Here is a 27,890-nt window from a genome sequence, read left to right as displayed (position 1 = left end):
AGACATTAAGTGGAATGCCAGTCTCTCATCTAGGAAGGCCTTGAAATCAATGTTACCAACTGGGGACTATGTGTGTCGCAGTGATAATAAAAAGACTCAAAGGAGGTCTGCAACGAAATAATTTTACTCAACACTTTGCAAGTGAATCAGTGGAGGCAAAGATGCGTCTCATTTACTTGACAATTTATGCACCACATTGCAGAAATCACAATGTAAGTATATCTGAAAGGGTAGTCTTACACTGTTGTACCGTTGAATTACAAATAATGCTCATCTGTTATGTTCAGGTTAAAATTTCATCAACATCAAAAATATATGAATTTTCATGGGAGTTATGGCCGTTATGCATAGAATATAATTTCCAAATTTCATAAAGATCCGTTCAGTACTTTTGACGTAGTTTTGGATAAGAAAACAAATGACTAATGTGTGTGTTTATGTGTATGTGTGTGATGGATGTATATATGTATAGATATCTGTATGCATGTATATATGTGTACATATTACATGTACATCTATATATATATATATATATATATATATATACATCTACACATATGTATACATATACATGTATGCATATAGATATAGATCTATATCTATATATATATATATATATATCTATGCATATACGTGTACATATACATGTATATGTATACATATACATCTCTCTTTCTCTCTCTCTGAAAGTATCTGTCATTACAGTATCGAAATGTGATTGTTTCAGTTAGTAGAATAGTTTCATTTTTAAAGTGAAAGTATTTGACATGAGTGTTTTTGTTTCACTTTTGACACGTAATACTTAAATAGTGGAGGAGATATTATGTTGCCGTGGGCTCGAACTTTGCAAGAAGTTAAAAAATTTTTTTGACTAAAACACAACTGGAACCCTAAGTAAGGCATCTGTAAAATTTGAATGAAATTGGTTGCGTAGTTCTCGAGTTTTAGGGATTCACACACACAGACAGACACACATTCTCATTTTTATACATATAGATTATTTGATATTTTGCAAGAACCAATTTGAAACAGAAGCATGTCCACTGATAGTATCTGAGCCCCATATTTATTTAAGTTATTTTTAACGTAATTAGTTACACTGTCATCTAACAGGTGATAGTTATGTGTTTTGGATCCTGTTAATAACCCTTGTTTCTCTTTTCTCTCTCAAATTAGTTTTTATGATGTCTAATATTTTATTTCAAAAATCTTGGCAGCTCACTAATATTTAACACTTTAACCACATCGTGCGCTATATATGGTACATAGGCAACTGTCCCAACCTGCATTGTGTACCACTATTGGTACACAGTATAAATTTTAAAAAAATTTTTAAACTTATATTTTAATGAACTCAGTTGTTATTATACATGATTTATGATTTAGAAATGAAGGATAATAACTAGATTTTGCAAATTTATAACATATATTCCTGTTTCATTATCAAAACTTATAAATAATAATAAAGTAAAATAATTAATAAGAAAAAGCACATAAAAAAATATAGATCCAAAAAAGTTATAGAATAAACTTATCCTTTATCAAATTAGCAACGGACATCCTTAGCATATTTTATTTATTTCCTGACTAGTTGGAATGCTGCAAGTTGAAGCATGTTATACAAAGAGATGGCTTCTCATCGCAGGTGTCACAGCTTTGACTCGTGCAATTTTGCTCCCTTCCGTTTGGGCAATTTGATTGTAACAACCTTGACATCTTCTTGTTTTATTTTTTTGGCCCATCAGCTTCAATAAGGTTGTGAGATTTGTGCTTTCCAGAAACATCAGACTTTTTTGGGCCTGGTTTCAATTTCTTTTGGGTGATTCCACAAATGAGAGACTTGAGAACGCTATCTTTGAATTCAAGAATAGACATCTTTTTCTCTCTCTCTGCTGGAAAAATTGGTTATATATCACCCAGGCATTCACCATTGATGTTCCTAACAGTAGTCCAAGACTGTGTTTTCTGTACCACTTGATACTTTTTCTGAAGATGGAGATATAACAAGTCATTTGGTCAGATTTATCAACCCCAATTTTAGCGGTATTGTAATCTATGACACTCAGTGGTTTCATTATGTGCCACATCACAATCATCTGAATCAATCTCATCTGCTCCCTGTTTACTATCATCTTGCTTACTGGTAGATTTCCCATAAAATGATGATGGATTCATGGCTCTGAAATAAGAAAATTTATATAAATTTACATGCAAATGATGAATTCTAAACATATGATTTCACATAGCCAGCCTGGGCAAAGTTCAGAGAGCTCTTACCTCTGCTGGTGACAAAGGGTCTCTCTCTCAGAGTAAAAGGCAGACTGTATGATGCATGTGTACGAACAGCCATGCTTCATGGCAGTGAAACATGGGCCGTGACTGCTGAAGAGATGCGTAGGCTCACAAGGAATGTGTAATGTCAGTGTGCATACTAAACAGTGTAAGTACCTTGAGAGAAAAGTTGAACTTAAGAAGCATCAGTTGTGCTGTGCAAGAGAGACAACTGCGCTGGTACGGTCATGTGGCGACAATGGATGAGGATAGCTGTGTGAAAAAGTGCCACACCCTAGTAGTGGAGGGAACCTGTGGAAGAGGTAGGCCCAGGAAGACCTGGAATGAGGTGGTGAGGCACGACCTTCGAACATTGGGCCTCACTGAGGCAATGACTTCTGACCGAGACCTTTGGAAATATGCTGTGCGTGAGAAGACCCGACAAGCCAAGTGAGACCTAAATCCAAGGCCTCTGCCAGGGGTGCAGCCAGCCCACTTATGCATACCTTTCCTTCATTGGACACTAAACTCCACTTGCGAAGACCTGTTGAGGCAAGTGAAATCGAAATCGAATTAAATTCGATGACTGGCACCCATGCCAATGTCATCTCCTTCATTGGACACGAAACTCAGCTTGCGAAGACCTGTTGGGGCAAGCGAAAGTGAAATCGTGATGGCATCTGTGCCCAGCTTCACTTTCCTGACACTTGTGCCAGTGGCACGTGTAAAGACATTTGAGCGACTGGCTCCTGTGCAGGTGGCACATAAAATACACCATTTTGAGCATGGCCATTGCCAGTACTGCCTGACTGGCCTTTGTATCGGTGGCACGTAAAAGCACCCACTACACTCTCGGAGTGGTTGGCGTTAGGAAGGGCATCCAGCTATAGAAACTCTGGAGCCTGGTGTAGCCATCTGGTTCACCAGTCCTCAGTCAAATCGTCCAACCCATGCTAGCATGGAAAGCGGACGTTAAATGATGATGATGATGAAAGAACAATTCTAGATGCACAGTAGTCGTGACCATATGTGGTGCACAATGCTCAGTATGAAATGATTTCCATTACATCGTGTACCATAATTGGTGCACACTGGTTGTGACCATATATAGCTCACGATGCTCAGAATGATAAAAATGTTAACTACCCACATCGTGTACCACATGATGCACTAGTTTCATTACACAAAATGATTATACTTACATAGAGAGAACGACACACAACCTCTCACTGCGCTGGCTTTCTTGCAACTGAAGCTATACAAGTTACAACAAGATGCAACAGTTGAGTTAGTATGCATGGTTTAGAACATCTGGCAAGTTGGAAGCCTATGGTTTAGAAGTTCAAATCCCACATAAATAGACATATAACTATTCTATTGCTTCAGCATCAATAAAATAGGTAAGAGATAGCAAAAGAAGAGTAAATATGTGCTGAATGGACAGGAATTTTGAAGTGACAGTTAAATAATTGATGACTCTTAGCTTAAATTCTGATGGAGCTATTTCTGGCTATATATCATCTCATTAAAGTAGGGATGTATGTTCCACTAATTTAACGTTGTAGTAACTGAGATAAGTAACATATCAGTTTAATGTGCTAATCTAGGAAATTGAATTAACATAAAGCAATGGCATGATATGAGCTAAGTTTCTTCATGTTACTGATAAAATGTTGTAAAGGCTCAATAAAGACTTGTATATGGATGATTTAATTTGTTATGGCTAATCTAGTGAGGTGAGGATATTAATAAGTTCATGCTTTCATAGATAAACTGTACTAAAACAACTGGCCAAAGTCACAAAAAATGCAAATAACCCTCTTATTTCAGAGAAGTAGTTTTTGTATTGAGGACTATATATTGCATTGTTATTATAGTCCTCTCTATAGCTCTCAATACTGACAAAGGTAAATGTACTCAGATTTTTTTTTTTTTTTTTCTGGTGAGGAGGATCATTTAGGTAGAAGCCTATGCATTTTTTACTCTTTTGGGGGAGATTTGCAGACCTGCATCATGTAAGAAAATGCATTAAATTCCCTTAAAGCTAACAAAACATTAGGGCCTTGATATCTGTCATTGTGCTTTTGAACACTTTTACTTACATCTATTTGGAAAAAGTCATAAATAATTCCAATTCCAAAGAACTAACTAACTGACTGGCAGTCTAGACTTCCTGTTGCTGCTCAGACTATAAATACAAAACAGGCAAATTTCAAATCACCTCTGACCTACTGCTAAACAGATTCTAAGGGAAAATGAAAGGGGAATTCAAAAAGGCTTTTAATTCTGTTCAAAAAGTAAAAGTAATTGTAATATTACAGCTGTAATACACAAGTACTTTACACAAATACAAAATCCACTCTTCTTACTCTCTGATGTTGAATCAGAGCTTTGATGTCAATGCAGGAATTCTTTAACACCTTTTCTTTTATCATTATTTTTGATTATATGCTTCAAGTATCAATCTTATATTATAAAAGAAAAGATAAACTCTGTCTGTCTGTAACAATAGCTGTGTAGAGAGGGGAAAGAGAGGAGGAGAAAAGTTGTTGAGAAAGAAATACAGTGCAAGAGAGAGAGTGTGTGTGAAAGATAAGTAGGTAGTGTTGTCACCTTTGTAACTAACAAGATTTGATTAAAAAGTCATGAATTTTAAGTGCAAGTCTGTCAACACAATGCAATACAGACTTCAACACACACACACACACACGCATATACATATTTGTGCAGCCATATACAAACACATACACACTTAGCAGTTTGGTAAAAGAGTCTGGTATTATAAGTGCCAAGCTTTAAAAAAGTAAGTACTGTGGTCAGTCTGTTTAGCTGAAACCCTTCAAGGTGGTGTCCCAGCATGGTCACAGTCCAATGACTAAGAAGTAAAAGATAAAAACTAATAAAGATGTATATATGCACACACACACACACACACACACATGCATATACATAGTTGTGCAGCCATATACAAACACACACACACACATATACATAAATCTTTTATATTATACCTGAATCATTGGATTGCGGTCATGCTGGGGCACCACTTTGTAGGGTTTAGTCCAAAAATCAACTGCCATACTTATATTTTAAACCTAGTACTTATTTTATTGGTTCCTTTTGCCAAACTTCTATGTTACAAGAGTGTAAATAAACCAACATCAGTTATCGGGTGGTAATAGGAGATAAACACAAAGTCATACAGTTACCCCCTCCACACACACAAAAGGCTTCTTGCAGTGGTCTGTCTAATATATTCATCCACTAAGTTTTGGTTGACCCAAAATACTGCATAATGGGACTGAACCGAAGATCATATGGTCGGAAAGCTGACTTAATCACACAGCCACACACACACTCATGTACGACACACACTAGGAGATATGTCTAGAATAAACTGTCTTTAATATTTCTAATGAAGTACACTGTTTGCATGTTTTAGTTCATTTTGAAATTAACCAAGAATAGAGACTTACTTTGTGAAATAACTTTTTCTTACTTGAATTGATGCTTTGAACAAATTTAATAAAAAACCATTCTTAACATAAAATTATGAATCAGTTAATGTATAACTTAAATATGAACACTGTGAAAGTAAGAGATTTGGTATTAAGAATTGAAGATGGTCTCATATGTTGATAGCAAAGGGGTTACATTATATATTAAATCTTTTAATTTAAAGTTAACAAAAACCATCTTTAAACATACAAGAGCCAAAATTCTACCTGTTATAAAATAAAATATTGGTACTACATCATCCAAACAGTTAAAAATGTGGCACTTGTAGCCTGTGAAAATATAGTGGATAAATATGATGTGCTGAATAAGTAAGGGGTAAGTTGCTTAGCAAACAGTCATGAATTCTGAAGTGTAATTTTCATCTTTAATTCATCTGAACATGTGATATCATTGTACTGTGGAGTTGATGCATAGGAGCAAACCAAACTAAATATTCTATTGACAGCATGCTACATCAGATTTGTTCACCTTTTGTTGGTTTGCTTTTTATTTTATTTATTAGCTCAGTGTGTGAGAGAGGTGGGGATACAGGGAGGGTTAAATCTCTACATTTGTTATTAACAAGACACTTCTTTCTTCTTCCCCTTCTACTCCTTTCCATTTTTATTCCTTCTGTTCCCCTTCTCTCTGCCTTCTGTTCCTCACCCATGAACTGTTTCTTTTACTCCCTCATCTTATTCTTCCCCATTTTCCACCACCTTAAATTATCTATCCCATGGTTGTTTAGTTAGCCCCAGCTATCCAACAATCCCAAGTGTACTTAAAGTCCAAGTAACAGAAATTGTCCAGATTACTATCAATTCATATGAGCTTGTCAGCTTACAAGAAATAACAACCAAATATCCCTCAAATTACATTCTACCATCTTAAAGCTGAAAAGAGGAAAAGGCATCTTGCATAATACAGTCAGGATTAAATAAAGCTGGAATGCATTTAATCATAGTTCTGTTTGAGGCTAACATAGAGTTCAACATCAACAAGTTATGGTTAATTTTTCTACTTATGATTGCAGTAGTATTGCTTCCTAGGTTCAAATAAACTACAGAGTTGGCCCAGATCAGCTGTGATATAGCAAGCTGACCTATGATAAAAAGTCATTCAAACTATGACCTTTTTTTTTTTTTTTGTCTAGAATAGTGTACTCTAGAGATTATCTAGTGTGTCCTTTTATAAGACAGTGTCTGGTTTGTAAATTATTTGGTTTATTGATATAATAGCAGCCAGCTGAGTATTTCCTCAACTAAGGTAACTTTAAACATACTCTTGAAATACTTTATCTAATGGGATATTTTCAGTAAATATTGTTTATTTGAAGAGTTTGTTGAAGATGACTGTGAAAGTAGAGTAGTGGCCTGGAAACTTGCTGTATGTTGCTAGATATTTCACTTCTCTTTGTTACAAATCCTGTCATAGTAGTTTCTGCTGCCTCTCTCACCCACCCCCAGTCTCTCTTCCATAAAACAAATACTACTAATATATTGGGAGTCAATGCAGTCAACTGTATCTCTCTCTCTCTCTCTCTCTCTCTCTCTCTCTCTCTCTCTCTCTCTCTCTCTCAATAAATAGGCTTGTGCTTAATTAAGCATATGATTATCAATCTGTATAGAACACATCAGTGTTATCAAAAGAATTTTTAACCCAGCTATGATATATTATGATGCCTTATTCAGTCAGGACCTCACTGTTCTATGCTCAATTATACTAAAGTGATCTGTTCTGCCTTTTTATCTCATAGTAGTCAATTAAATGAATGCCACTAATATGAAAGGAGTGCTTCCATCAACTCTGCTCACTCCCTCTTGTACAAAATTGGCCATCACAGTTGTGTTTAACCTTCTCAAGTTTTCATATTAAGTCAGTGGAATGGCAGTAAATACCTTAAAATATTTAACATGTATCTCCATATTCTGAATTTACACTAATTCTAGTCAGGGTCAACTTTGGCCATTTCATTCTTCAGGAGTTGATAAAATGTGTGTTAGTAATATGCCAAAGACAATGCAATTCTTGTCATTCAGTGACAAGATTTAGCCTTCCATATTATTAAAAGGTATCAAACTTTGGGGAGACGTTAAATGTTTAAGAGAATCATTAATAAGATTATAATTTTTCAGATTTTTAACTTCATCTTAGGAGATGAGACATTTATTTAATATTTACATGCATACACTGATCTATTTACAAAACCTGAAATAAAATATTTGATCACCACAGGTTCATCTCTAAAAAAAAATTCTAAAAGTATTACTGTAGTGAAGTTGTTTGCTTTACAACCATTAGCTTTCAGCTTCAATCAACCTATGTACTTTGAGTGAAATTTAGTAGAGATATTGTGTGGAAGACTATCATGTGTCTCTGATGCCCACAACCCTCACTTCTTTTGAAGTGAGAGTTGTGGACATCAGGAATGACATCCAGCCAATTAATACCACCTCATCCAACCCATACCAGTAAGGGGTGGGGTAATGGCAGTGGTCTATGCCTCAGTCATCTACACTGTGGAAAAAAGTTCATAGATATTAAAAAAAAAAATCAAATCTGCAAAAGTGCTTAGCAATATAATGCCATAAATTGTGTTTAACAGAAGACACATCAATATGTTATGCTTAGGATCATGAAGGCACTATAAGAAAAAATATTAAGTGATTCACTGTGTGGTTTTTACCTTGTATTCTGTCAGCATTCTTTTTGTTTTCCCCTTCTCTCCTCCCAACAATGTACCATTTACATGAGTACTTTTCCACTGTGCCACACTCAGAAGAGTAGAGAAACAGACAAAATCTAAAAAAGTAGAAGTTACATTCAGACCTGCCATTGGCTAAAATATTGTATAATCATCATCATCATCATTTAACATCCGCTTTCCATGCTAGCATGGGTTGGACGATTTGACTGAGGACTGGTGAAACCAGATGGCTACACCAGGCCCCAATCTGATTTGGCAGAATTTCTACAGCTGGATGCCCTTCCTAACGCCAACCACTCCGAGAGTGTAGTGGGTGCTTTTACGTACCACCGGCACGAAGGCCAGTCAGGCGGTACTGGCAATGGCCACGCTCAAAATGGTGTATTTTATGTGCCACCCGCACAAGAGCCAGTCCAGGGGCACTGGCAACGATCTCGCTCGAAAGTCCTTACACATGCCACGGGCTAAGATTATTATGATTTCCAGCTTAGAAGGCACCAGTTGCCAATGTAATCAGTAATTTTACCTCCCTTAACAGTTTATTGTCTGACAGCCATATTGTTTTGTCAGCATCTTACTTATACAGATTACAGATTATAATGGAGAAAGCTGCTTATTAATTAGGTATGTAACAGTTATCAAAAGTACTAAAAGAAAACAATTATTAAAGGCTTGACCATCTGGAAATATTTTTATAAATTCATGTTCTAAGAAATTTCCTATAATTTCGATTTCTGAAGTTTATTGAATTTTTGAACTCCAATTTTTCATAAATTTAAATATTTGTTGCATTCAGTGCATCTAATTTTTCACAAATTTAAACATTCATTGCATTCACTGTGAAGTAGATTTTAATGTTTAATAGTAAACAATATTAATTCGTTGCAAGCGACATTTTCTGTTTTCATTTGCAACAGTCACTCACTCTCTTTCACCTCTATTTTCATTAATGATAATTTATTAATAGCTATATAACTTTTGATACAAGGCACAATTTCAAGAATATTATCAGTTTCTGAAGTTTGTTAAATGAATATTTTTGATAAAATGATATTTTTTTAATATACTGGTATAATTTTTTTTTTTTAATTAAGAAGGGATTTTGTTATTATGACTAATTAGAATGTTATAAGCCTTACAATAATAACTATCAGGACTGACTTTGGCCATTTTTTTCAAAACCATGGATGGAGCTTTTTTGGTAAAAAAAAAAATTCTTAGATAAAAAATTGTAAATATTTTCAGAGAAAAAGATGAACAATTCAAAGGAGATTGTTTGCCAACATAACATGGCAGTCCTGGTTTAGGACTAATGTTGCTGTAATTTAGCCTCAGGAGACATTGTCTCCAGCTGGCTATACAACATGATCTGTGTCCTTATATTTTTTTTTTCAAACAAGGGAATCTAACACCCCCACTCAGCTCAAAACAATATCTGGGTATAGCCAGCTGGAGATGGTATTTCCTGGGGCTAAATTACAGCAACATTAGTCCTAAACTAGGACTGCCATGTTATGTTGGCAAAGTACTGTTGCTGAATATCTCACGTTCTGAGATTTAGAAATAGTAATTTTCTAATTCAAGGGAGGTTTGGCTGTTTTTTAATATATCAGTATAATTTTTGTGAAAAAACATTAAAAAATGATTTTGTATTTATGGCTGTTTGGAACTCTGTAAATCTTACAATAATATCTGGACTGTTTTTGGCCAGTTTTCTCTTTTATTAAAAACCATGGGAGGAGCCTTCTGAGTCTAAAAAAAAAAAGAATGTAAATATTTTCAGAGGGTTGCTTTGGGATGTACTCACTTTTTCCTCTGAAAATATTGACAATTTCTTTCTTATTTTTAATCAGAAAGGCTCCTCCCATGGTTTTTGAAGTGCAACAAAAATTGGCCGAAATAGAACCGGAATGGTATGATGGAAAAGGGGTGGGGTGAAAAAAAGTTTTTATCTTTTTCATACAAAGATGCCCCAATCCCCACCCCATCATTTCAAAGGTTGTGGTTTAAAAGAAATGGGGAAAATCTCTGTCAAAACAGAGTAGTTCTAATTTATTTGGTCTTCCTGATCTGAAACTCCTCTCCCCATCCCCTTGGAAAAATTTTCCCCACAAATTTCTTTATAATTATAATCTATGCCATTTGAAAGTTATTTGTATAAATTTTCATTAAAAGATATCCATTTCCTGGAAATTATGAGGGAAAAAGTCAGATTGTGTGGATTTTCCCAAACTTCTCTCTCCACCCCTTCGGAAAAATTCTTTCCCATAAGTCCCTATATAATCTGAAGCCACAACATCTAAACAGTATTTTAGAAAATTTTGTTAAAAAGTATCCATTTTTCTGGATGTTATGAGGCAACAAAGTCGGGTGGGGGGTTACATCTGTAGTTATGCTCTTTTATTTATAAGATTTTTTTCATTTCATGTTCATTTCATTCATTGTTTGCAATGTTCACTCTCCCCATCTCTCTCTCACACACACACTGCAAAGCTTACATATGGGCTACTGAATTGAAATCTCTATGTTGCTTTGAGGGGAAGGTAAAACTTAGCAAACTGCTTCCCCCTCTGGAGTTGGACTATCTTCATGTTTGTTTAAAAAAGAGATTGATTGTAATAAAATATTGAAAGCAATATTTACTAAGCAAGTGAGCACTATTATACAAAGAAATAATTAGACGTAAAATATCAAAAAAATTATTAGAATTTGTAATCAAATGTGAAAATATCAAGTAACTAGCAGAAAACCGCCCAGAGGGTAGTCTTTCTGCTAGTTTTCATAATAAACCACTCTGTAGAATTTATTTTATAATCCCTACTTAATTTATAAAACAAAATTTTAAGAAAAACACTGCTGAAACTTGACAGAACATCTTGCGAAATATTATGTTGGTATTATTGGTAGCTTTACTTTTAGAAATCTCTTCCTTATAATGTTAGTTTAATTTCTAAGTTTTAACCTGATTCTTTTTTTAACTGGGATACAAACAGTCTCGTTTTTTTTTCTTTGTGCTTATGATGGTTATCAGGTCTTTAGTATTTTAATATAAATATTGGTTTCTAAGATTTGTTCATTAATTATATGGATTAAGTTTCTGGTGATTATGGATGTTTTTGTCTTTGGAGGAAAGTAAAAAGTGATATGACTGAGGTATATTTAGTAATACAAAGATGGCTATTATTTAGCAAAATATCTAATCATCTTTGATGAAGATATAGATTTTAATTTAAAAAACAAATTTAAAAGAGAGTGACAAATTATCAAATAGCGTAATCAATATGATGAAATATAAAATCCTCATAATCATCAAACATCATCTTAGTCATGCAAATAACTGTTCAATTTGCTCAATAAAACTATTAGATTCCCTTCACCCCACTCTATCTCCAATTACATTTACATGTGTCAAAACCTATATGTGTTGGCTTCACTGATGTACTGGATCTGTAGATTGTCTCCACTCACTTAACTCTGCTTATTCAGCTTCCTTAATTGCCCTGGGTGTACACAAGCATCATTTATCTGTATCAGTTAACAGCCATTGATGATGGCAGCATCATTACCATCGTCAGTGTAATGGTAATAAATTTGTCATAGTGTTCACCTCTCCAGCCTATGCCAGTGTATAAAGCAACAATGGTATTGGGCATTAGTGATGATTACGCATTTTTTCAAAGTGTCTTTGCAAGAACTTTGGTTATCTGCATCATTTGACCTAACCAACCTATTCTATTGTTGTTTAAAGTTTTTACATCTATTAATAAAAGGTGTTTCAGAGTTTTCAGTTCTCTCTCTCTCTCTCTCTCTCTCTCTCTCTATATATATATATATATATATATATATATATATATATATATATATATATATATATATATATATATATATATATACACATATATATATTCCCATGGTTTCAAGTTCTGACAGCAAAGAATTGATTGGGTTAAATGGAGCTTACATGTACTTGAAATGCTTCAATGAGAGTTCTTATCTATTTCTATTGCTTTACACACATGAACTTATGAGCTACTTCCATGTATATTTTCCCCCTTTTAAGATATGTGTACACATGAACAAACATACACACACACACACACACACACACACACACACACACACACTAAGCAATACAATTTGATTATTGGTTATATTAGTTAGATAAAACCTCAGCTATTTCTTCAAAATACACTTGCAAAGGAATGGAGAAAAGTAATATTCATAACTGAATTTATCCAAGCATCCTATCCACAATCCTTAACAAGCCAGTAGATAACCACAGAAGGCTTTAATTATGTGTGTAGGAAAGAACATATTAGCTTTGCAGGGTCCATCCCACTTTAGTATATGGACTGCAGCCCAAACTTGTAACTATATAAACAAAGTAAGGTGAAATGAAATATTTCAAACTAGTGTTAGGTTATCTGATTTATTGAGAGCTTAACATTCACTCTTCATTGCTCACAGATATGACATGAGAAGTGTGTGACATGAACCTCTTTTTCAGTGTCCTCTTTTCTGTATGATGTTCTCTACAATGTGAGAGATACTCTGCACTGAACACTGGCTGATCAAGGGTTACAACTTCATTTTTTTTCTTTGTCATTTTCATTCACTTTCCATGCTGGCAAGAGTTGGTTGACTTGTCAAAGGCCAACTTGATGGGTCAGAGGAACATATCACCCTCATACATTCCATTTTTTGCTTGGTTTCTATGACTGGAATGTCTTTCTTAATGCCAACCACTTTACAGAGGAGACAAGATACATTGTGTCATGGTACCAGCACTAGATCATCAGCATACATGAGTTCCTACAGGCAGCTAGCTTTAAACTCCTCTGTTTATCTGGAGAACTATAATGAACTAGCAGAGATTGAGAACTGAGGTTTTTTGGATTCCTGCTTGCATGCTAAATTGATCACTAAACTTGTTTTGTTGTTTTAACTAAGCAAATGATGAATCTTCCATTGATATGATGTGAAGCTATCTTTTGCAGATGAGGTCCCCTAAATTTCTGAGACCTATGCCTAGCAACCAGATGAGCTGAGGGATATAACATTTTAAATCTTGTACAAATATGCAATTAAATGGTGACAATGAATTTAAATTTGTACCCTCTGAATTGATTGCCCAGTATATTACCTGCTGAGTTATGTCAGTCCTATGCACTTGCATAAACATTACACACACACACACACACACACACACACACACACACGCACGTGCACACGCACACACACACACACACTTGTAAAATAGAGTATCACTGACCCAGATGTAAATATATGACTTTGCTATAAACAAAAAAACAGAAAACTAAATTATATACCAGCATTTATGTTTTAAGTAGCTAATATGACTCTACCACAACACAATTAGACAGACTCTCACATTCTAATCAGTTCTTATACTTGATGACATTCGAGTATTCCACAAGCCTCACTTAAAATGAAACACTCTAGATGAACAAATTTATCACACTTTTAAGTACATAAAGCTAGGAATTGTTTATATCAGTATTAATTTCTGTCTTCAAGTTTTCACCCTTTTTAGTTATTATTTACTACCCAGGGGACATTTATAAACTATACATATTGGATTCCTGTGTTGTTTTTCTTTTGTTCTATTTTTGTTTTCATTTTCTTTTCCATTGTTTTAAATTTGAAAATGTCCTTTGGACATTGACAAAAGCATTAGTGTAATTTTCCAGTCATTACAGTCTTTTGTCTTCTGTTAACAGTAACAATGACTTTTTTTATACCAACCACCCGAAACCAAACATCAGTTTAATGAAATATTTTTCTAAACGCCTTCTAGATTCATGTTAATTTCAAAATTAATTAAAATATATGGTAACAAAAGGGTTAAGTATGACTACCCTAACCATTAATCATTTCCATTTTCACTTTTGAAAAGTTTTCTCATCTCAGATTGTTACTGTTTTTTTTTATTACATACTTGTATGTTTTGATTTTCATTTTGTATGTTTCCATTTTCACCAGGAGCTGGATTTCCTGTCAGAACTATATTTTCCGCCATCCAGATATGCCAAAATTTTTTATCAATATGTGTGGAGAGGGTCAAACTTGGAAGGATTGTAATTGGTTAGACAGTGACGATAAGCGCTTACCATTTGATTTGCTCAAATCTTCTGAAGCAGAGACGACATTCAAGAACCATGTCAATGCTTTACAGGAACAGCATAAGAAATTAGAGTAAGTTTAATTTTAATAACAAGTGGATCCACTCATGATGTTTGGTTTTGTTTGTTTTTGTTGGATCTGTATTTATCAGTAAAAACACAATGTTTTAGACAAATAATGTTGTCCTTGATAAATGTCTAACCACCCTCCCTATATTATCTTCCCTGTGTAGAAAGCTGTTATGTACCCTTCCACATTTTCAGCCTTATGTAAACACTTTTTTTTTTTTATCATCTATACACAACAAAAGTATTTGGATATGTATGTTTGATGATTTATTTTGTTCAAATTATCTCCTGGTGGATAACGTTTCCAGAATTTGGATAATCTGTGAGTACTAAAAATAAACAGTAGACACTAATTTAGTTAATCCTTGAATTTAGGACATTACTTTCACTTTTTGCATTCTGCATTTTGTCATTTTATTTGGCAGCCAGTGAAGATTTTTTTTTTTTCACTTTCTTTTGCTTCTTGTTTATAACATTTTGTATTATTGTTCATTTCAGTTGTTGATTACCTACCTATCTGAAATTTTCCAGTCCTTACTTGGCTGCCAAACAAAAATGGTCAAAGAATTTATGATTGACTAGTTAAAGGGTTTACATACTATTAAAGGCCATTTACTTCTTTAGTTAAACATTAAACATGACAGCATATGGACACATGCCTAATTATTATTATAAGGTGGATGATTAATGAAAAGCTGTCTCAATAGCCTTGGGGATAATGGTTGCTGGCCCCTATAACATTAGGGATGTTATGTATAACAATAAAAGCAATAATTAAAACAAACAATTATAGTTTATATTCTGAGTTATTTGTTCTCCCTTAAAGGTATTTATTATTATCCCTGACTTTCAATTCTGTCTTAGTCAGTTTTTCCTTTCCTCTCTCTGCAGTTAGCAAAGCAAGTTAGCAAGCCTGTACTGAAGTTGATTCACTTGACTATATCTCCATCTTACAGCTTAAACTATGCCAATATATAAGTAATCAATATTGATTGATTGATAATTTGCAATTCTATCTTGAATGCAAAGTGGTTGAGTGATAGAGTGAATGCAAGGTTGCCAGATAAGCAACAGGTGTAAAGGTGGTTGAATATGTGTGGAAGGCATGTGAAGGCTGCTGGGTGTAGAAAAAGTAGATATGGAGGGCATATGAACTAGTTCTTATGTAAGTAGATGTTGATTTGATTATTGTTTACTAGCGAAATTGTAGTTATTAAACTAAAACAGAAGAACTGATAGACTTAATGCTTGGATGGGGAAAACATACAAAGCCATCACCGACCATGATTTCTTGTCTCTAGGACATATTCTAAAGATAGGTCTCCCTCAGTAATAGCTGATGTGATTGTAAGAACAGCCTTTGGTGTTTAAGTCATCAGTTTATGGTAAATTATTTGTCCCATAGTTTCCTTAAAAGATATTTATTGCTTTTGCAGATTAAAAAAAAAATTCAAAGACTTTTTAGAAGAAAACAAGCAAGTTAAGCCAGGCAAGCCAATTAGTGAAACATATATCAACTTTGTTGGCAAAGAATGTTACAACAGTTTGAATGAACGAGAGCGAGAAGAAGTGTATGAACAACACCAAGTGGATTTGCGAATGCGGGCCAAGCAGGATTTCCAAGAGTTAATGTGGGAAAAATCTGAGATTTTCACAGAACTCAACCCATCAGTTAGACTGACACAAGATGACCTCAAAATTATAACAAATGCCTTACAGAATGATCCAAGGTAAAGTAACTGTTAGATTTATTCTTTTTTGATAATGGATTGTTACAATTGTGTTTTGGTAAAGTTATATTTGCTATTTATTAAATAGAAACATGCACTATTGTTATTTATTTATCATCAACATCATTATCATCATCGCCATCATTGTCATCATCATAATCATCATTATTTAACATCTACTTTCCATGCTTGCCTATGTTGAATAGTTTGATAGGAGCTGGCCAGCTGAAGAGCTGCTCGGACTCCATGTCTGTTTTGGCATTGTTTCTAATACTGGATGCCTTTCCTAACACCAGTCACTTTACAGAGTGTACTGGGTGCTTTTACGTGGCATCAGTACCCACGAGCCCACAAGATTAAGAATGCTCAGCTGGAGAGGGTACAGAGAACATGCTTGTATGCAAGAACAACCACAATTTTACTTAGCTTGACATGTCTTCTGGAGTACAGCAAACTACCGGGATTCACCGTTCCGTATCATTCTCTTTGTGAGTTCCATTGTCTGAAGATCCTTTCTCACCACTTTTTCCCATGTCTCCATGGGTCTACCCCTTCCACATGTTCCCTCCACAATTAGAGATTGACACCTCTTGTCTAAATATTGAAAATTGTTTTTGAGTTGTTCAAACCATTTACTATTTATTCATTTTGTTTCATTATTTTTTATAATTTGATAGCATTTTTGTTCTTGGCTTTAAAACACCATAGGAGATGCAATTCTCAGCTGTAAGTAATGTAGGTACTCACTATCTAAGCACTTAAGTGAAAGGCTACAAATTACTAGGGGAGGGAAGTGAAAGTGTATAACCTTTATGCTTTTCTGAAGAACAATACCAAATGTAAGTGAAGTCAAGTTGGGTTCAATTGAGTATACAAACTGGGTTGTGAACCAAGTTCACTCACAGTTTCATTTCCTGCTATGTAAGAGTGCTTGCAGTCTTGAGTTCAAAGAAGTCAACAGAAAATTACTTTAATTATCTTCTCTTAAATTATCACTTGAAGAGTTTGCTGATTTTTAAATGGGTTATGGGTCACCACTAGAATTAGTTATTTGGATACTTTGTGAGATTTACGTTGTAATAGTTTAAAGCATTATTATAATGTACTTCTAATATTTTTTTCTTTTGTCTGTTTAATTAGTCCCTATCCTCACCAATCTCTTCAGTCACTCCCTTCACCCTCTCTCTCAATAGATAGACAGACACTGATTTTTGAGAATATGGCACAAAGTGTACCATTCCCAAGAAAAGCTATCTCTAACCTTGCCAGCTATCATCTTATCATACTTCCAGCATCTCAGATGTAATCAAGACTGTCATTAACAACAACCTTCTGAATCACCTTGAATCTCTCTCCTGCAGTGACCACTGGTATGACTTTTGTAAAGCCAATTATACTGAAGGCTTTATCCCTTGTGTCACTCACCAGTGAGCCCTCACTCTGAAGAAATTTGATGAAAACCATGTTGTTACCCTTGAAATCGACAAGGCTTTCAACTGTATGTGGCATACAAATCTCCTGGTTAAACTGCCTGCTTATGTATTTCATCTCTCGCTTTTCATTTGCAATAGTTACTTTCTATCAGATACACAACATTTTGTACTATTCGAGCTCACACTGACTCCTTTTATTTCTAGTCTACCCTAGGGTTCAGATTTCTCCCCTACACTCTTCTTGCTATACATTAATGATCTGTTTGCCATCACCTCCACTGACAAATATGCATGATACCACCTTTCATTGCTCCCTGGCATCATCCGCATGAGGCCAAATTTGCATTGACTCCAAAGAAAGATGCCAAAAACATCTTCTAATGGGATTATGTAAATCTTGTTGCCTATAGCAGCAAAGAGACACAACCACTACACTGCATCTCTTTGTACTCCAAACACAAACAGCATACAACTAGAAACCTCAAAGTAATTATAATGTCATACCTTACCATCGGTAAGGATCTCTTTTAATGATTGTGCATCCTCAACATGCCCAAAATCGTATCATGAAGACTAGCCTCAACAAAATCAGTTGAAACCTACAGTGGAAAATTGCTTCCACTTATGAAGCAGTGCTGTGGCTACATACATAAACATCCTAAACTGACTAGCATTAAGTTACCTGCCAATCACTCGAACCTTCGATTCACAGATGTACTATTTCCTCATTACAGAAACATTCTGCACTTGAAAGTTGGCTGGTTTTGTGGTACTCCTGATTCATTCAGTCATTTACAATTCCCTATTTCCACATGTTTTTCTCCGAACATTATCTTGCAATTGGTCAAGATGAATGACAAGAGCGAAATTTTACATTCAAGAGAACTATAAAATTTCCCTGATATACTTAGCACTTCAGAGAATTCCTGGATTTGACTTCTCAATTTTAATTGATGTGAAGTTAATCAGATTCCAACATTTTGACTACTATATACCTTTGCTTTGTCTTTTATTTAATTCTTTAATGACAGTGAAGTCATGATGATATATTCATTACATGTATGTATATATGTATATATATGTATATATATATATATATATATATATATATATTTATATATGTATGTATATGTGTATATATATAGATATATATATATATATATATGAATGTATATATATGTATATCTATATGTATACATGTATATATGTATGTATACATGTATGTATACATGTATGTATATGTGTATATATATATATATGTGTATAGGTATGTATATGTATGTATATATATGTATGTATGTATATATATATATATACATATATATATATATATATATATATATATATATATATGTATGTATGTGTATGTATATATGTTTGTATATAAATATATATGTATATATTTATACATGTATGTGTATGTATATATGTTTGTATATAAATATATATGTATATATTTATACGTATATGTGTATGTATGTATATATATAAGAATAATAATAAATGGAGCATTATGTCTTCTTTTAATTCAAACTCTTAGTAAAGCGTTCATAGCCTCTCTCCCTAAACAGCTCCCTGGTCATTTAAACTTAGCTATATAGTGTTATTCCTCGTACATAATCTTAGCATTCAGCACAAGTCTTGCATTTGTAAAATGATTCCCTGAAGATAAAATTATAGGTATAAACCAGCATCTCTTATTCCTTTGAAGTCGAGTGCATATAATTTTTGAAACATGTGTAGGAATTAAAGGAACTTATTGATTATATGCGTTTTGCTCCATTTATTATTATTCTTTTATATCAACTCAAAATACAACACTTTAACATGGAATTTCTACCCCTTAGCCAGGTATAATATCCCAGTTTCTGTTAAATTTTTGCTACCCTGGTAACTATTAACATATTTGCATTATCGAAGTTTTTCAACCAAGATAATTTTAATATATACAGAAATAAAAATATGTATATATATATGTATGTATGTATGTATAGATATATATGTATATATAATGTGTGTGTGTGTATGTATATATATATATATATATATATATATATATACACACATATATATGTATAGGTATATATGTTTTTATATGAGAGAAAAGCTGAACATTAGAAGCATCAGTTGTGGCGTGCAAGAGAGACGATTGCGCTGGTATGGACATGTGGTGAGAATGGATGAGGATAGCTGCGTGAAAAAGTGCCACACCCTAATAGTTGAGGGAACCCGTGGAAGAGGTAGGCCCAGGAAGACCTGGGCTGAGGTGGTGAGGCAAGACCTTCGTACATTGGGCCTCACCGAGGCGATGACTACTGACCGAGACCTTTGGAAATGTGCTGTGCGTGAGAAGACCCGGCAAGCCAAGTAAGATCGTTGCCAGTGCCCCTGGACTGGTTCTTGTGCGGGTGGCACATGAGATGCACCATTTTGAGCGTGGCCGTTGCCAGTACCGCCTGACTGGCTCCCGTAGGATTTTCGAGCGAGATCGTTGCCAGTGCCCCTGGACTGGCTTGTGCGGGTGGCACATAAAAGACACCATTTCGAGCGTGGCCGTTTTCGTGCGGGTGACACGTAAAAGCACCCACTACACTCTCTGAGTGGTTGGCGTTAGGAAGGGCATCCAGCTGTAGAAACTCTGCCAAATTAGACTGGAGCCTGGTGTTGCCATCCGGTTTCACCAGTCCTCAGTCAAATCGTCCAACCCATGCTAGCATGGAAAGCGGACGTTAAACGATGATGATGATGATGATGATGATATGTATACATATATGTATAGATATATATGTGTGTACATATATATATATATGTATGTATGTGTATGTATATATATGTATGTATGTATATGTATGTGTGTGTATATATGTAAATATATGTATGTATCTATATATATGTTTGTATATGTGTGTGTATGTATATATATATATGTGTATATGTATCTATATGTATATATATGTGTGTGTGTGTGTATATATGTATGTATATATATATATATATATATATATATATATATATATATATATATATATATATATATATAGTGTATATATAGTGTATATATGTATGTATATATATGTGTGTGCATATATATATATGTATATATATGTGTGTGTATATATTTATGTATATATATATAGTTCAAAAATTACTTACAGGGATGACGCGTGCGTTCGATCATGTAATGCAAATAATAAATGAGTATATGCATATATACGTACATGTATGTACATACCTACATCTACCTGTGTATATAGATGCATATCTGGGTACAGTACATTGCAAACAAAATGTAGACAAAAAAATAATAATAAACGGAGTACAGAAAACACACAGGCCACATAGAGAACATTTTCATTTAACCCAATGGTGATTTAGTGAAGAAATAAAGAGAGACAAAGATTCCTTTTATTTCGATTTAGAGTTAGCCTCTGATAATTTCATGTCAGAACACTTCAGCAAAAATAGGAGTGTGTAAGTTTGAAACATATTATTTTCACTATTTTTCAATTTAATTTTCCTCCTGAAATAAATTCATTAAAATAATCTGGTTATGGATTTTAGTTACTGTTAGCCACTTGATGAAATGTTATAGTTTGTATTGTTTGTTGAGTATAGAAAAAGTTTGTAGACTTAATTTCAGATTTTTAAAAGTTTTTTGCTAAACATGAAAATTTCATTCTTTTTCTAGATAAAACACATGCTTCTCACTTGCCATTCTCTTGATAAAGTTGGGCCCATTTTTAATCAATTTATGGTGTGTGTTTACTCAGCTTTCCCCATCTATTTTCAACCTTTTGGCTATTAGTATGATCATGTGTTGACATGTGGCTGGATATCACTATTGACAGTATAGTCAGATGAAGCAGTCCGAGAAATGACATTGAAAGCTAAGACTGGTTTATAGGCAAGATTAAAGGAGAATACTGTATTTCTTCCCTCAAGGGAGATAGATGACAGTGGTGTTGGCTGATATATTTCCCCCAGTCTCACCCAGTTAACTGTCAAACACTAGCATGAAATGTTTATATTTACAGTATCTTAGTTTAACAACTCTAAACATTTGCAACTTCATTTCAAATTCTAGATAACTGTTTTTCCTCTCTTAAGTAATATTACCAGAAAAAATAAATAGCTTTCACCATCTATTCCACTTTTTGGACAAAGTCACATTGTAGCTTGTTTGATTCTACCGAAGAATTTGAAACAAATTTCTGTTATATTAATTGGGCATGGTTTTATCTATGATTAATCTGATGACTTGTACAATTTATCCACCTGTATCCCTTTACCAACTTGAGCGTTATGTCACTAATCAAATTGGGATTTATCACAGATTAAAGTTGTCACAGGGACCTGGTAGGGATTTATTTGAGAGGACTGTATGAAATGTATTAAGTTTAAGTGACTGTGATAGAATGAGTAAAAGAATAGGATGAAATAAAGTGAGAACATTACATGAGCCAGCCTAGTGAGAATTAGTAAGGTAGAGGGATGCTGGTGATATGTTCTTAGATATGAGGAATTGGCTGAGATGATGTAGGAGTGTGAGTTTGATAGGATAGGGTGGGTGGAACATGAGTGAATAAGATGGAATGTGGTTCTAAGCAAGGGGTATGTGAATAAAACAAGAAAAAAAGTAGTAGCAGTATTAAAATAACTTTAACATAATTTGTACTTTACATGAATATGTGGAATTACACCTTAAAGAACATAGAGCTTTTACAATGCGCTACATTTTAACTGTTAGCAAGATTCATTAAAGCAAATTAAAACACTGAGAATATTGCTAGTATTTCCCTTTGTTTTTAACCAAATTGAAATGGCTGTATTATGTGAATTACATAGTACAATGTGAAATACAAACTTCAGAATATGAGCAAAATATAAAAGATAGAGAGAAAACGCTTTATTTGTTCTCAGTATTTCAATTGCTAAAAAAAAGTAAAAGCATATGGTAAACATTGGTTTTAATATATCAATTTTTAATGATGTTCCATCAGCTGCTTGTATGATTTGGGTAACACAACAGCCATGTAGATGCTTCAACATAGAGAATAAAATGTATGTAAATCTGTAAAGAAATATGATGTCATTACTTTGATCTTACTACTGATTACCAAAATGTGAGAAAACACCATTAAGTTATGATTAATATGGATAGAAAAAATTACAAATTTTCTTTTTCTTATCACTCCTACTCACCATATTTAATGATCTTCTTCACCTTCCCATTTTAATTGTTTTTATTTTTGAAGTTAGTTTCTTTAAAAAATGGTGTTTACAAATAAGAATCTATATAACAATAAGTAAATAAAGTGATAGAATATTAGTTGAGATTCAGGCTTGAGTTTTTGCTTCTTAATCTTTCACTGAAGTGGGTTTGAAATCATCATTTTACATTTACTTTCCATTGCTGACTTGGTCCGGATGAAGCAACAGTGTCCAAGACAGTTCTTATTTGCACTTGTTGCTCTCCAAGATGAGTTGGAGACATTGTATTTTTTTTAAAATTTTTATGTGACTTCTATGCCTGAATATCCTTCCTAATAATGCCTACTATCTTTATAGTTACAGTAGGAACAGAAAATATAGTTGGGCTAATATGTCAAGCTAGTTATTTGAGTTGTAGCCCTGGGTCAGTCCTCAGATGAAGATGACCTTGAATCAGAAGCTTCCCACAGTGATCATTTCATATTTATTTTCAAGCATAGACTACATTATCCAAATGTCTTCTCCCATATTTTAAGATAAATGTGATATTTTCGCTAATTTTATATGTTGAAGCTCCTTCTTTGATTCAAAACTCTTAAGTTTATGGAGTTTAGTATATTACTGTCCTGAGTCCATGTTAACTTTGCCTTTCATTAATTCAATACTGATATAATAATTAACAGTGATACAATAAAAGTCTACTTAATCTCCTATACCTTCTCCTTTTATAAAACAAAGATGAGGGAAATAAATGTCATTCTATTAGCAAAAAGGATATTATTCATAAATTTGGTCTCATCACACTAATTCTCTTTCAGGTATCAGTTGCTTGATCATCTGGAGGAAGATCGCAAAGTGATGATATTAAATCATCTAGGATTTATCCAATGCCCTTCAAAGGAAAGATGTTATTTCCGAGAACAGTGTGTGGAGGCAATGGCACAGAAAATTCTCAGTCACAGGCCAGCGAGGTAACCAATGTTCTTTAGTGGATAATACATCTGACTCCACCCTTTTGCTTACTTACCTAATATATGTTCAGCCATTAAAATAGATGATGATTTAACAAAATCTTTTTCAGCTTCAAAATTTTTTGTTTTTCTCTAACATTCACAAGATTTTGTTTTTTTATCACTTTTTGAAAAAATATATGAAAATATGCAAGTTTAATATCAGGTCATCCCATAAGTTCTATCCGAATTTTGAATAAAGAAAACAATTGAAATTTAATCATCAATGTACTTTCCCTGATTATCTATGACTTCCTTCCATCTATTTACAAGCTCTTTAATCCCAACTCTTTTGGTTTCAAAGCGAAGAACTCTGAAATGTCAGTTTCGACCTCCTCTTGGATTGCGAAAGTTATGTCCCCCAAATGATTCTGTAAACTATGAAACAAATGGTAGTCTGAAGGAGCAAGGTCAGGAGAATAAGGTGATGCGACCTTTGCAGTGTGGGATCATGCATTGTCCTGATGAAACATCATTCCTTTTCGATTCACTAAAGCAGGTCTTTTTTTCTTCAAAGCTTGGTTCAAACACTCTAATTGCTGACAGTAAACTTGAGCATTGATTGTTGCATTAGGTGGCCACAATTCAAAATTAATTACTCCTTTGCAATCCTACCAGATAGAGAGAAGAACCTTTTTCCCATGAAGTTCCCTTCTCAGTTGTGGTTGAGCTTTTTCCCTTTTACCAAGTCACTGTTTATAACGTTTAACATTTCGATAGAAGATCCATTTTTCGTCACCAGTCACAAGTCTATCCAAAAAAGGTGAAATGAGTTCGTGAGAATGGAGAGAAGAACAGATGTCAACACAAGATTTGCGGTTGCTTTCAGACAATTCATGAGGCACCCATTTTCCAAGTTTAGGAACCTTTCCAAGTTGTTGAAGATGATAATGAACAGTTGTATGGTTTGTGCCAATTCTTCAACTGATAATGCAGGATTTTCTTCAAGTAATGCCTCAAGGAGCTTATCATCAAACTCATCAGGACGTCCTGTTCAATCTTCATCTTCAAGGCTGAAATCTCCACTTCTGAATTTTGCAAACCATCTTCTGCAAGTTCTTTCATTCAAGCATTTTTTCCTATAAATTAAGTGTATGTTTCAAGTCACTTCGGCTGCAGAGTTTCCTTTTTTGTACTCATAAAGCATTATGTGCCTCAAATGCTCTTTGAATACTTCCCTGTTAGAAAGGATTTAAATCAAAGAAATTTTAATTCTATTATACGCTTTTACTCTTTTACTTGTTTCAGTCATTTGACTGTGGCCATGCTGGAGCACCGCCTTTTAGTCGAGCAAATCGACCTCAGGACTTATTCTTTGGAAGCCTAGTACTTATTCTATCGGTCTCTTTTTGCCAAACCGCTAAGTTACGGGGACGTAAACACACCAGCATCGGTTGTCAAGCGATGATGGGGAGACAAACACACATACATATATATATATATATATATATATATATATATATATATATATATATATATATATACATATATACGACAGGCTTCTTTCAGTTTCCGTCTACCAAATCCACTCACAAGGCTTTGGTCGGCCCGAAGCTATAGTAGAAGACACTTGCCCAAGGTGCCACACAGTGGGACTGAACCCGGAACCATGTGGTTGGTAGGCAAGCTACTTACCACACAGCCACTCCTACTGTAAAATAATATTTAATTAGTTTAAATGTACACAAATGCATAAAAATAATTTTTTATTCCATTAGACATTCTACAATACTATTAAATTTCATTCAATTTTTAAAAAAGTAAAATCGGACAGAACTTATGGGATGACCTGATAATATGATATTTTTCTTTCTCTTGAATTGGCAAGATACACATTTTCTGCTGATGTTCAGATATATAAATAATACAAAATGGGACAAGAACGCAAAACATCCAGACAGTTAGGTGATACAAGAAAGGGACAACAAAACATCCAGATAGATGATACAAAGAAAACAAGGACAGGTCATTCGGAGTTTTCTTTCCTCAGTCGAATTCCAGATTATATTTGCAATTTCAGCTGGTTATACTCGAGATTGTTCCAATCTGGCCAGCCCCAAGGAAAAACTAAGCTAAGAGCATTAGATTCCTTGGAAGAAAGCAATGAATGTATACAAAAACAAGGACAGACAAAAACGAACAATGTCACACAAATACAATAAAAATAATAACGGGACCTAACAACAGGTGTCTTTCGACTAAGGATGAATTTAATTAAGCTGGCGTGTGTGGAAACAAAGCCTTATGGCAGGGATACAAGATTTCACAGGCACAGGGAGGAATATCGATGTTGCATGGACAACGGCCGGCCAAGAAAGAAAGACCAGGCTTGGCCAAACGCCGGTCATGTGGGAAGAGAAGAGAGAGAGGTTAGAGGTAGAGGGACAAAAGAAGTAAGGAGGGGTGAGAAAAAATGACAGGGACACAGTGAAGAAAAAAGAGGAGGGAAAGTGACCAAGAAGAGAAGGCAAGGAAATGTGAGAGAGGAAGAACGAAGAGTGGAATGAACGAATAAGAATGAAAGGGCTGATAGACAGAAAGTCATACAAGATTTAGGAAAATGTATACTTACATATAAGAGACCAAAGTGTACGTATGTCGCTATATATATATATGTATGTATATATATGTATGTATATATATGTATGTGTATATATGTATATATATATATGTATGTATATATATGTATGTATATATATGTATGTATATATATGTATGTATATATATGCATGTATATATATGTATATATATATATGTATATATGTATATATATATATATATATGTATGTATATATATATATGTATGTATATATATGTATGTATATATATGTATGTATATATATATGTATATGTATATATATATATATATGTATGTATATATATATATGTATGTATATATATGTGTGTGTATATATATATATATATAATATATGTATGTATGTATATATGTATGTATATATATGTATGTGTGTGTGTGTGTGTGTGTGTGTATATGTATATATAAATATATGTGTGCATGTATATATATATATATATATATATATATATATATATATATATATATATATAAATAATACAAAATGGGACAAGAATGCAAAACATCCAGATAGACGATACAAAGAAAACAAGGACAGGTCATTTGGAGTTTTCTTTCCCCAGTCGAGTTCCAGATTATCTTTGCAATTTTGGCTGGTTATACTTCAGATTGCTCCAATCTGGCCAGGCCTAAGGAAAAACTAAGCTAAGAGCATTAGATTCCTTGGAAGATTTTCTAGATTATTACTTTTTAAATATTCATCTTTATGAATTGTTGGAGCAAGTACATTGTGACTAGGGCTGGTTCTCTAAATACCTACTTGCTCTGGAGAAGTTGTACTGATTAAATTTAAGACAACTTGTGAAATGTGTCTGTGATGATATAAATTCCAAAGTACGCAAAAAAATATATATCTACACTTAATCTGAAAGCAAAGACAGACATGCTATATAGTGTACTGACTAGCTTGCCTAGATATAAAATGTGTGCTCTTATATATAATAATAAAAGTGATTAAAATATCAAGGCAGATATCAATAAAACACTCAGTGTTAAATGAACGTGGTTAACTTTATCCAACAATCAGATACAAATAAATGCAAGTAGAATAAACATCCAAGGTAATTTCTCATGTATGACAAATAAATCCAAATAGTTTAGAAGAATTTCAAGAAATTCTGAGTATAAGACAACAGAAATAAGAATGGAGAAAATCCCATTTTTAATTGGTGATTACACCATACAATACTAATAATCATCTCTGTTGTGTTAATATATTTAG

At 33.8% G+C, this 27,890-nt stretch overlaps 1 protein-coding gene across 50 annotated transcripts in view; it reads left to right on the top strand.

The window, feature by feature from the left end:
* The window catches only part of LOC106878372 (rho GTPase-activating protein 190), a 342,913-nt gene that overhangs the window by 180,350 nt on the left and 134,673 nt on the right, over window positions 1-27,890 (top strand). For all 50 annotated transcript variants that reach the window (XM_089353931.1, XM_089353908.1, XM_089353914.1 and 47 more), the window contains exons 5-7: window positions 14,480-14,692; window positions 16,125-16,418; window positions 23,881-24,033. In XM_089353931.1, coding sequence (XP_089210057.1) covers window positions 14,480-14,692; window positions 16,125-16,418; window positions 23,881-24,033 — 660 coding nt within the window. The remainder of the gene's footprint in view (window positions 1-14,479; window positions 14,693-16,124; window positions 16,419-23,880; window positions 24,034-27,890) is intronic.

Source organism: Octopus bimaculoides, chromosome 6, assembly GCF_046866305.1.
Source record: "Octopus bimaculoides isolate indiv1 chromosome 6, ASM4686630v1, whole genome shotgun sequence".
Lineage (NCBI taxonomy): Eukaryota > Metazoa > Mollusca > Cephalopoda > Octopoda > Octopodidae > Octopus > Octopus bimaculoides.
This window is presented reverse-complemented; position numbering and strand designations above follow the sequence as displayed.